This window comes from Lichenostomus cassidix, chromosome 20, assembly GCF_008360975.1.
Source record: "Lichenostomus cassidix isolate B80296 chromosome 20, HeHo_3.0, whole genome shotgun sequence".
Taxonomy (NCBI): Eukaryota; Metazoa; Chordata; class Aves; order Passeriformes; family Meliphagidae; genus Lichenostomus; species Lichenostomus cassidix.
In genome coordinates, this window is record NC_139500.1 from 12032422 (window position 1) to 12044019 (window position 11598).

The 11598-nt window shown below is 52.0% G+C and overlaps 1 protein-coding gene across 6 annotated transcripts in view; it reads left to right on the forward strand.

The window, feature by feature from the left end:
- CBFA2T2 (CBFA2/RUNX1 partner transcriptional co-repressor 2) overlaps window positions 1-11598 on the forward strand; it is a 58119-nt gene that overhangs the window by 43251 nt on the left and 3270 nt on the right. For 5 of the 6 annotated variants that reach the window (XM_085078982.1, XM_085078980.1, XM_085078985.1 and 2 more), the window contains 8 exons: window positions 2309-2550; window positions 4167-4256; window positions 4977-5158; window positions 5784-6037; window positions 6705-6790; window positions 7777-7972; window positions 9330-9398; window positions 9759-9949. In XM_085078982.1, the coding sequence (XP_084935108.1) occupies window positions 2309-2550; window positions 4167-4256; window positions 4977-5158; window positions 5784-6037; window positions 6705-6790; window positions 7777-7972; window positions 9330-9398; window positions 9759-9949 (1310 nt within the window). The remainder of the gene's footprint in view (window positions 1-2308; window positions 2551-4166; window positions 4257-4976; window positions 5159-5783; window positions 6038-6704; window positions 6791-7776; window positions 7973-9329; window positions 9399-9758; window positions 9950-11598) is intronic. The other variant, XM_085078981.1, reaches the window with a different exon arrangement.

Sequence of the window (11598 nt, forward strand, 5' to 3'; positions counted from 1 at the left end):
GGCATGTACATATTTTCCGTGCCCTCCTCACCCCTTTTCCCTGCACAGAGTGTTCCCTAGCTGGTTCTGCATTGCTGTGCTGTCCATGAGGGTGTCTGGGCTATCTCACAGTTCCATGCTGGCAGTGGGATTCACAGATTTCCAGCCCAGCCTCCTGGAGGACACACTCTGCTGTGCTGCGTGGTGCTGGCAGCAGCGCTAATCACCGGGTTATCCCGCCAGACACATTGTCCCCATCTTTATGTGCTCAGGCGTTTTTAATGGCTCTCCTTTTGCTCAGGCAGAAAAAGACCATTAGCAAAGTGACAGAAATTAATTTTTCCAATGAGGATGCTTGGCACGCTGTTAAGGGCCAAGAAGCCTGAATCTGCTGATTGCAGATGACTTAATTGCCTCTTTTCAAGATAGATGAGAGATGCAACCTGTGGGGAAGTTCGTTCTTGCTTCTTCCTTTCTCAGTTACACCAGAAGGTCTTGGTCACTCAGTGGGTGACCAAGATCTGATCTGATCCTGCCTATGGGTCACTAACACAGCGTTGGAGAAGCAGCAAAACCTTTGACTATGAAGGAACTCAGGCAGAATTTAAGAGTAGATGATGACTTTGTTCCCAGGAGTTTTATCTCCCTGCTGTCCCCAAACCAGCACTCCCACTGGTCTCACTGTGCTGCCTCACTTGCTCCAGCGCTGTGCTCTCACCTGGAAGTTGAGGTGCCAGCCCAGCTTGTGGTCTGTGGTGGAGCAGATCCTGGTGATGTGCAGGATCAGATAACTGCCAGCTGCCCTGCGGTGATGCCGTTGGCAGAGGGTCAGGGGGGATGAGCCCAAAAACACCAAGAGCAGTTATGGGGCCGTGTCTAACGGCTCATGGCTCCCAGCTCTGCTTCTGTGGCATCCCCCATCCACCAGCATCCTCTGCTCCCTCCTTGGAGCCTCTCCCAAGGGTCCCCTGCAGCCCCAGGGGTGTCTCACAGCCCCTCGTTCGCCTGAGGTATAAATAGAGCCCGTTGCTCTCCCCAGATTTTCATCTGAAAGAATAAGAGGAAGTGAAATAGAGAAGGGGTAAAGTGCCTCAGTTGTGGCCGCTGGAGAGTGCAGAGCTGCACAGCCTTTGCTGTTTGAGAGGAGCTTCTCTTGGTAGCTTCACCCCTATTTATAACCCTTTTATAGTGCCTTTATCAGTAACTGCCAGAGGCCTTGCCTTTCACACAGCTCTGGTGTACTCTGGAGCTGTACCTGTGGGTACATCCTGACATTCCTGTTGTTTTGCTGCTTCGGGAGTGTGGACAGTTTTCCAGGTTGCTTTGCTCCATAACGAGAGGCATGAGCTCACATGGCCTTTGCACCTCCATCCTGTCAGTGCTGGCTTTCACCTTATCTCATCATCTCTCTGGCTGTGAAAGGCCACATCTCTGTTAGCCCCCAGAGAGGCTGTCACCCCTTGGTTAGCAGGAACCACATTTGATGGTCTCTGGAGCCTTATCTTTCCTTGCATCTTAACTGACTCTGGTTAAGTTTCCCTCCTGTGCTCACCACGAAGGTCCAGGTGTGTGGAGCCTTTCCAGCCTCTGACCCTGGCATGCCTCAGAGTGGTTTAACTGTTCATATACCTCCTGTCTTCTCTGAAAAACCCCTCACTGGGTTCATCAGGATTCATATGATCCTTGTGAAGCTGCAGCAGAAATTTTGGCATCCTTTTTTCGCAAGTTGCTGCTCCTCCCACAGGCAAGGGGCAGCACTGCCAGGTGGTTTCAGGGCTTCTCTGAACACATCATTTGAAATGGTTTTTGTACCCTCATCAGCACTTAAATCCATAAGGGATTCAGGGCTGGGTTTTTAAGGATAAACCCAGTGGATCAGCTATGCCTATATTTAAATGATGTGCTGCTCACTCTGAAATTCTGGGTTTATACCGAGTTGGGGCCTCAGTGCACAGCTGCTCATCAGACAGGGCTCGGCATTGCGCAACCACAGCACAGGGATGTCAACAATTTATTCTAATCCCTTGCTGAGTTCCCGAACTTCCAGCCCTTTGGTCTGTTTCGACATGCTCACCACTTACAGGAGGCAGAGTTGCAGATGGGACCAGGCTGGGAAAAACAACCGTGTTTGTGAAACTGCCTGTACATCTCCAGGGAGGGATGGTGGGCGCAGGACAGGATCTGGTAGCCCTCCTGGGGTGAGATGAAGCCACCTGAGCTGCCCCCCATCAGCAGCAGACTCCTGGCTGGAGGATGGATCCCCTTCAGCACCAGACCACAGGGATGTGCCCATCTGGTGCTCAGCATTGCTTCTGTCTCCCCTTCGCAGTGCCCAATGGGATAAACCATTCCCCCCCGACGCTGAACGGGGCACCATCCCCACCCCAGAGGTTCAGCAATGGTCCTTCCTCATCCTCCTCCTCCTCGCTGACCAACCAGCAGCTCCCAGCCACGTGTGGAGCCCGGCAGCTCAGCAAGCTGAAGCGTTTCCTCACCACCCTGCAGCAGTTTGGCAATGACATTTCACCGGAGATCGGGGAGAAGGTCCGGACCCTCGTCCTGGCACTGGTGGTAAGTCCTGCACCATCCTGGGCTGCCTGGCTTTTCCCAGACCCCAGCAGCCAGCACCTGTCCCCACCACACAGTGCTGTCTGTTTGCATCTTTGCTGAGCAAGACTCTTATGTTTGTGCTTCCTGGGAAACTCAGTGACTTCCTTTTTCTTGTCTTTGCTAGGTTTCAAAAAGCTGCTGGTCTGGTGACTTAGGCACAAACTTGTGTGCAGCTAAACTTAAGTTAAACTGAAATTCCTGGAAGGAATTGGACAAAGCTTTTCTGTAACTCATAGAATCACAGAATGGTTTGAGTTGGGACCTTAAACATCATCTCTTTCTAGCCCCCTGCCGTGAGAACACCCTTCAAACCCCAATGAACAGGTCTTGCTGCAGAATTGTATCCAGTATTTGCAGTTATACAGAATAATTGGCAGAAATGCTGTCCAGTGCATTGGACATCATACTCCACATGCTCTGCAAGGGCATTAGTGACAGGACAAGGGGGAATGGCTTTAAACTGAAAGAGAGGAGGTTTGGATTGGGTATTAGGAAGGAGTTCTTCCCTGTGAGGGTGAGGAGGCCCTGGCACAGGTTGCCCAGAGTGGCTGCCCCTGGATCCCTGGAAGTGTCCAAGGCCAGGTTGGACAGGGCTTGGAGCAACCTGGGACCGTGGAAGGTGTCCCTGCCCATGGCAGGGTTGGAATGAGATGATCTTCAAGGTCCCTTCCAACCCAGACTTCTTGGATTCTGTGACCTTGGGCTGAGGCCCTGGAGCCCTGGCCAGTGTGGTCCTGTGGGGCACCCAGTGGGTCTCCCAAGCTGATCTCTGCTTTTTGGCACATTTCTTTTGAGGCTCAGCAGGCCCTGAAGGGAGCTAGACTTCAGCAGCCTGGAGCATTTCTGCTTCCAGGGTTGGTGTGGGCAGCAAATCTAAGTCTGTCCATGTCCTCAGGGGCATTCCCAGGGCTTAAGCACTGGATGCAAAATGCTGCTGCAGCATTTATATAGCATATATAATTCTGTGGATGTAGGGTAGTACCTTAGCCTACCCTTTTGGAAAGGGAATGATAAACTGTCCAAGTCCCTCTGGCTGCTGTTCTCACCCTGAACTGTGGTAATTGCTGCAGGGGTGAGTTTTGTACCTGCAGGTTATCAAATGCTGCTGTTCCAGGGATTCCCCAGCCTGAGCAGCCCTGGGGGATGCAGGGCTGGACCACAGTGAGCAGAAGGCTGATGAGACTCCATGCATAGACTAGATGAGGAGAAGTGAAAGGGAGGAAGGAGAGGAAGGTGTGCAGCTCTGAGCAGCTGGGATTGAAGTCTGACTCCCCACAGCCTGCCCCAGCACGCAGGAGATGCCAGCTGGGTCCTGCTGCCCTGCAGTCAGCCTCTGCCTCCCACCCTGGAGCTGGGAGGATGCTGGGCCAGGCAGTTCCCACCCCTCTCCTAGTGCAGCATTCCTGCTCTGCTGGCCTGAGCCTTCCTGGCTGCGTTCAGCAGGATCCAATGCAAACACTGTCAGTCCTGGAGTGGCAGATGCCGTCTCCCTCCCAGTTCTGTTCATTTGGAGCCGTTTCCCACATGTCTAAAAATAAGAACAAATTGCCATTTCATTTCTTAATTTCTTTTCTCAGAACTCAACGGTGACAATCGAGGAATTTCACTGCAAGCTGCAAGAGGCGACCAACTTCCCCCTCCGGCCGTTTGTGATCCCCTTCCTGAAGGTGACAGGGAGCTGCTGGGGTTTGCTGACACTTGGTGTGCCTGCCTGTGCCTCTTGGCAGTGTGACATTGCTGGGAAAGCTCTTCTTGCAAGCACCCCAGCAATTCTGCTGGAGTCCAAGACAGATTGCACAGAGCATAGCGGTGGCCGTGTGGGACTGGCTGACGTTGTGCCGTGTGCCACATATGTCTGCTTGTGTGCTGCAGATAAAGGAGGCAAACCAAGCTCCATGTGGCAGTTTCTGAGCCTGTAATCTTATTTGCAAATGTTCAGATCTAGAATGTTTGAAGTGCTGGCACACGGAGTCTGTCTGGGGTGGTTAAATCACAGAATGGTTTGGGTTGGAAGGAACCCTAAAGCTCATCCAGTTTCAATCCCCTGCCATGGGCAGAGACACTTTCCACTATCCCAGGTTGCTCCAAGCCCTGTCCAGCCTGGCCTTGGACACTTCCAGGGATGGGAATTCCATAACTTCTCTGGGTAACTAGATGCTGGAAGCACAGAGTGCTTCCTGTAGCACTTGGATTTTGGGTCCACCAGCATCAGGCTCCTGGGAAAATACAGGTAAATCTGACAGTGCAGACAGCAGGAGCTGGAGGATCCTGAGTGGGGGTCACGGGCCACAGGTTTTACTGCTCTGAAGGATGAATGAAGAGCAAACCCTTTGGAACAGCTGGAAGCCCCTGCCCTGCTGTAATCCAGCCCTGTTCTCGTTTTCCAGGCCAACCTCCCGCTGCTGCAGCGGGAGCTGCTGCACTGTGCCCGCGCTGCCAAGCAAACACCCTCCCAGTACCTGGCCCAGCATGAGCACATCCTGCTCAACACCAACACCACATCCCCCGCTGACTCCTCCGAGCTGCTCATCGAGGTCAATGGCAATGGCAAGAGGCACAGCCCAGACAGGTAAAAAACCAGCTTTTGTCACTCTGCTCAGTTGTTAAAGTTGTGACTTTCATTTTATCTTTGCTGCTGACAAAGCTTTAAGTGGCATCCAAGATCTTTTTGTTCCCAGCAACTATTCTGGCTGTTCTAAGACTCCACTGACTGCTCACACTGCACTGTGAATTCAGGTTGGTTCCTCTTTCAGGCAGGTTCTGTCCCAGAGGGACTTTGGAGTAGCACTGAAAAGCCTGAGCCAGAGAGCTGAGCAGTTTTCCACCTCCAAGGCAATGAATGGAGGCACTGGCAGGGCTGGGAAGGATGCGCTTCATTCTCACCACTTTTTATTCCAAGATAAAAGTTGTTATGCAATTATGTGGAGCATGCCTCAGATTTATAAAAACTGTGAAATTTTAATTTGGTCATGCTCGGAGAGATGAATCACAACACTCAGGCATTCTGAACCCTTTTCTTTGACGGGGTCACTTTGTGCATCGCCTCACAAATTGAGCGCATTTGTTTGAGCTCTCTGCATTTACCCCCCCGGTAAAATCGTTGGTGCCCAAACTCTGCTGATTCCAAATCTGCATCTTTCTGAGTACATTTATGGGATGCTAAGGAATGCTTGTGTCTGCTGGTGTGATTGCAGGAGGGAAGACAGCAGCTTTGAGAGGGAGCCGCTGCCTACAGAGCCTCCAGCCAAGAGGGTTTGCACCATCAGCCCCGCACCCCGGCACAGCCCTGCCCTCACCATCCCCCTGATGAACCCCAGTGGGCAGTTCCACCCCACCCCACCGCCCCTCCAGCACTACACCTTGGAAGACATTGCCACCTCCCACCTCTACAGAGACCCCAGCAAGATGCTGGAGCACAGAGAGATCCGGGACAGGCACGGCGGGCTTGGTGAGAAAGCCTGGATAGGAGGTTCCTCGTTGAGCTTTGGTGTTGGTCCCTGCTTGGCCACCCGTACCCAGAGCTGAGTAATGCTGCGCATGTCCTCACAGCAGAGTTTTTGCAGGCAGTTCAGAGGAAACAACACCCCATGGGAAGTTACAAACAGGAAGATTGGGAGTTTGTATTTGCCTGTGTGAAGGCTGGAGCAACGGAGGATGAGGAGGAAGGACTTGGTGTGTGACTTGAGTGTAGCCAACCCAGCTGGCAGGGAGAGGAGGCAGGGAAAGAAAAATCAACTTTTGCAAGATCTGCAAAGCAGGAGAGCAGAGATTGACCCCCTGCCCTGTTTCTCCAAGGGATGTGTGGGAGGTGCATGATGTGTTTCCAACAGGACAGCTTGAATCATAAGCTCTGAGCTGCTGTGAGTTTATAACAGGAGAACCAGCTCCACAATCAGGTCAGAGCTGGAGCCACAAGTGGACTGTAGCACTTCCCAGACAGTGAAGCAGACAGGGATGAAAAACCAGCAGCATGGAATTGCCCCTTGTAGACCTGCCACCTTGAGATGTGTTTTTAAATCCCAGCTACGTGGAGCTGCAAATAGAGCTCTTTATCCTTGCTTTGGGGCCCCTTCTCTCTCCATTGGTCCATCTAATCCCTCTGTGGCTTGTTGCAGGACTGAATGGAGGCTACCAGGATGAGCTGGTGGATCACCGCCTGACGGAGAGGGAGTGGGCAGATGAGTGGAAGCATCTTGATCACGTAAGGAATGGCAGGGGGTGTGGGAAGCTCTGTGGGAAGCAGCAGCCCGGTGTTCCACCTGCTCCAGTTGGTGATTTCCATGTTGTTAATCCCATATCCAGCCTCTCCTGGTGGCTGGTGGAGGAGCAAGCCACCACAAGCAGGTGGATGGTGGGGAGGGCTGAGAGGAGCTGAAGGACTTTCCTGTTTGGTTTCCTCCTCCCGTGGTCAGTGGGAACTAAAATCAGTGTGGATGAAGTGTCTGGAGCTGGGGAGCTTCTCCTGCAAAGCATGGCCAGGTGCTGCCATGGCTGGCTGAGCAACCAAACCCAGCCTTATCCCCGCAGGGGTCTTTTGTGCCCCAGCCCTGGCCAGTACAAATGCACAAACGTGCTAAGTGCAGTCAAGATTTGGACCTTACGGAATAAGTAAACCCATCATTATTGTATTTTAGGACTGTATTTTAAGACTATTTTTTTCCCCTGAGGTGCTAGCCTTTTATGTACCAAAAAAGGCACCAACAGGAAGACCTGGTGCTTCTGGCAGATTTTATGCTGAGCTTTTTCCTTCTAAGTGAGGCTGCTCCTCCAGGCACTTCACTGCTCTGTTTCCCTCAAAGAGATGGGATTAAAATTCAGCTTTGATCATAAATGCAGAGAGACCTCATGGTCTAAAGCTAATGGGTTTTTTGGAGGGAATGGGGTTGGGGTGGAGGAGAGGCCATTTAGCTGAATATTTGGAGTTAAGCAGTGACTGTGGAGCACAGGCACTGGGATCCTAACCAACCCTAATCCCATCGGAAAGTGGTGGAGTTTTCCCCTCCACTTTTAGGAGCATGGCCTGGAGGTGTTGAGCTACCTCTTGTGTGTGTGACCCCACCTGGTGCTACATCCTTGGGCACAGCACCAGCCCAAATCCTGGGAAATCACCTCCCTGCTGTCTCACCTGCCTGGAACGGTCCCTCCATGGCGAAATCCGGGATGACTGAGAATCCTTTCCTCCCGCAGGCCCTGAACTGCATCATGGAGATGGTGGAGAAGACGCGGCGCTCCATGGCGGTGCTGCGGCGCTGCCAGGAGGCTGACAGGGAGGAGCTCAACTACTGGAAGCGGCGCTGCTCCGAGACGGCCGAGCCGCGCAAGGCGGGAGCAGAGCTGCTCAGCCGCCAGCACAGCCCTGCCAGCGCCGACTCCGTGGGCAGCGGTGAGCAGAGCAGAGCTCTATTGCCACAGCTCCGGCGGGCAGAGGGATGATTGTTCATGCAGATGGTGGGATAAGTTTGGTTCTGCGCTGCTCAAGTGTTTTTCTCTGAGATTTGAAGAGATGAGTTGTTGGAAATTGGGAGCTCCTGGGTGAGCAGCTTTTGTCAACATCTAAAGGCACCTGTGAGGCTCTCCCTTGTCACTACTGGCCAAAGTTGATCCAGAGCTGATAAACTCAGGGGTGAAAAGGCAGGAGAGAGGTGTTTGTCTCCAGCCCACTCCCCCTTCTAGTCCTTCTTGCCTAAAGGATTTTAAATGTCAAGGTCTACTTATTCTAAAAATACCAAATGCTTTTGTAAGTGTAATAGCTACCTGTGTTACTAATTCTGTTTTTGTATGGTGAGTCAACTTTATCAAAGCTGACTAGTTTCCCCCTCCAGTATGCAGGGGTTTAACCCTCTACAAAAAACAAGTCTAAAATGCTGATTTATTTAAATGTAATTCTGATTTCCATCCAAACAAATACACTGCAAATCAAGTTCTGGAGGGGAAAAAACCCATCTGATTATTCAATAATAAATATTGATTTCTTCTGGGAAGAATAAATGTCAATTTGATGTATATTCTACTTGTTTGTATACAAAATATAGAGGGAATCCTCCTGCAAGGAAACCCTGTCTCCAGCTGTCACAAAGCCTGAGGAGCAGTGGGTGTGTGTGACAGCCTGGGGGGGCACAGCCAGCTTTTAGCCCTTCTATATTTAAGTAGATCACAACTGATATATTTCCAGCCCTGTGTTGTTAAAGGTGATACAAATCAATTTTTTTCTATAAATTGGGAATGCTGTTGATTTCTCCCCTCATGGGACCTAGGGATAATTTTTGAGCATTATTGCTCTTGTGAGAAGGTGCAGTTAAGCATCAGGCAACAACTCCAGGTGTCTTGGAGGACAGTTTGTCCATCAGTTCAAGCCTTTGAATCGCCCTGGGATTGGGAAGTGCTGTGCTTAATGTACACTGCTGGTCTATAGATTGATGTTCCCAGCCTCTGGACAGTGCAGAAGTTGGATGACATACATTTATAATGTACATTTATAAGCATTGCCTGTTGTTTTAGAGTACCAGGAGATGGAAATAGGTTATACACTGTCATAAATTATGCAAGGTGCTAATTAAATGTTGTAATTTATCATGTGAATGTTTGAGGAATGGCTTTAACCATAGGGATCCTCTGCTTTGAGTTTTAGCTGGTCAATCCTCCCCTGCCCTGCGATGTCCCAAGGTCCCCCTGGGCACGTGAGCAGCAGTTGGGTGAGATGAAGCTTTGCCAACCTTTCCCTGTGTCCCTTATTCCAACAGATTCCCTGCGGGAGTTCAGCAGCAGGTCGGGGACAGGCTATGTCACTGAGGAGATTTGGAAAAAAGCTGGTGAGTGTTTGTGGTGACCTCGGCTGGGGATCCTTGGGGTGAACACATTTCAGGGATCCTTGGGGTGAACACATTTCGCTTGGGGTAAACACACATACTGTGGGTTTGCTGTGCACAGACAGCAGGAACCCAGCTGCAGGAACGCCCTGGCACATGCACATATGGCTGCCAGCATCCCCACCCTGGCTTTTCCAAAGGGCTCTGCTCCTCTGGAATGCCAGCAGGGATCCCGTGGGGCTGAGCCTCACTGCTCCTGGGAGCGGTCAGGATGCTGGTGCTGGGAACGCTGCTGGAACTGTGTTTCTCTGGAAGGTGCCCCCAGTCCTGGAGCAGGTGGGTGAGGCTGCTCTTTCCTTCCAGAAGAAGCTGTGAACGAGGTGAAGCGCCAGGCCATGTCGGAGGTGCAGAAGGCAGTGGCTGAGGCGGAGCAGAAGGCGTTTGAGATGATCGCGTCGGAGCGAGCGCGCATGGAGCAGACCATCGCCGACGCCAAGCGCCAGGCCACCGAGGATGCCTTCCTGGTCATCAACGAGCAGGAGGAATCCACTGAGGTGAGGTGCCAGGGGACATCATGAGAAGGGCTTTCCCAGGCTCACAGGGTCTCCAGGTACTGCCCAGCAGAGAGCCTGCAGGTTTCTCACCCCTTTCACAGAATCGTAGATCACACGACGGGTTGGGTTGGAAAAGACCTCAAAGAACATCTTATTTCACCTTCCTACCATGGGCAGGGACACCTTCCACCAGACCAGGGTGCTCCAAGCTCCAACCAACCTGGCCTTCAACACCTTTTCAGTTTAGAAGTCTCTCTCCAATCAATAGCTAAGGAATGCACCGATAGAATAAAAAATCCCTTTTAGGTTCTGCTGCAGGGAATCAGCCTAAATCATGTCTGCAGCACCCACGTGTGTGCAACCACTGGGCACTCTGAGCTGGATCCAGTGTAATGAGCAGGGATTTTGTGGGGTTGAAAGAGGTGTAGAAGCAAAGGGAAAAGGATGCTGGTGAATGGAGCTGTTTAGCTCAGATATTATGGTGGGGTACTTGCTCTGTGCAGTAAAGGAATTGCTCTTTGTGGGCAGAAGCTGGGCTGCAGGGGAAGCTGCATGTTCCTAGTGGTCTGTCCCACACTGGCATTTTGGAAAAGAAGGGATGGCTCTTGGTTTGGCTCTTGGTTTGTCATAGCTAGTGGCACCTGCTGAATGTGTGCCCAAGGGAATCTCTTTCTACTCAGTCATCAATTACCTTCCCTGTTGCTTAACAGGAAGTTCACTTGGTTGAGCTTTTGAGATTGTGGGGAAGGGGAATCACATGGCTGATTCCTGCACCACCACATCCCATCCAAGTGAGCTTTGCTCCATGGTTTAATTTCTCTGCACAAGTGCAGGAGCAGAGGGTTTGTGTCTGCTGAGCAGCAACCATGCTGTCCATGTCTGCTGGGATGTGTGGGCAGCAGCTCCCTCCCCTCCTCCTGCTGGATTTCAGCTCACCTGGGCACCAGGGCTCCCTGCACAGCCAGACCCATGGAATGTTAGAAGATGAAGTATGTCCATGCTGCAATTCCCAATTAAATTGCTGAGGGTTGAACACACCAGTCGATAAACACATGATGGGAGTGGGTGGAACTGCTCAGGAAGCCATGGAAGGAATGAGTGATTTCTCCATAGGGGAATACCAGAGGAGTGTCCTCCTCCTCCAGCTGTGCTGGGGAGCAATCAGGGACCCTGGGAGCTCCTGAGCAGCCCCTGTGCAAGCTCCAGAGCCCTTGTCTAAAAGCTGTCCCGTGTTCTGGCACATCTTGTAACCTTTGCAACACAGTTGAAAAACACTTGAAGTGTAAACAGCTGCAAAGCAGTGACCCAGTTTTCCAAGAGCTACCACAGCCTTGGGCAGGGGCTTTTTGGTCACAAGTCCTGCTTCTGCTGGAAGGTGGAGGAGCCTTGGGGACACACAGGCTCTGGAGCAGCTCACTCCAAAGCGAACTGGTCAGGTGCTTCACTGCCAGCCCAGAAATCACCACCACGAGCTGGTGGCTCCAGTGCTGAGCCTGGGAGTGGGAATCTCTCTGCCCCTCCCCACAGCTGGTGCAGCCCAGCATCTCCCACCACCCCACTCCCCCAGCTCTTTGCCGGTGGTCTCAGCAGCAGTGTCCCCACAGAGGTGCCAGGATCAGGGCAGGCAGGATCAGAGCAGGCCAGCTCTG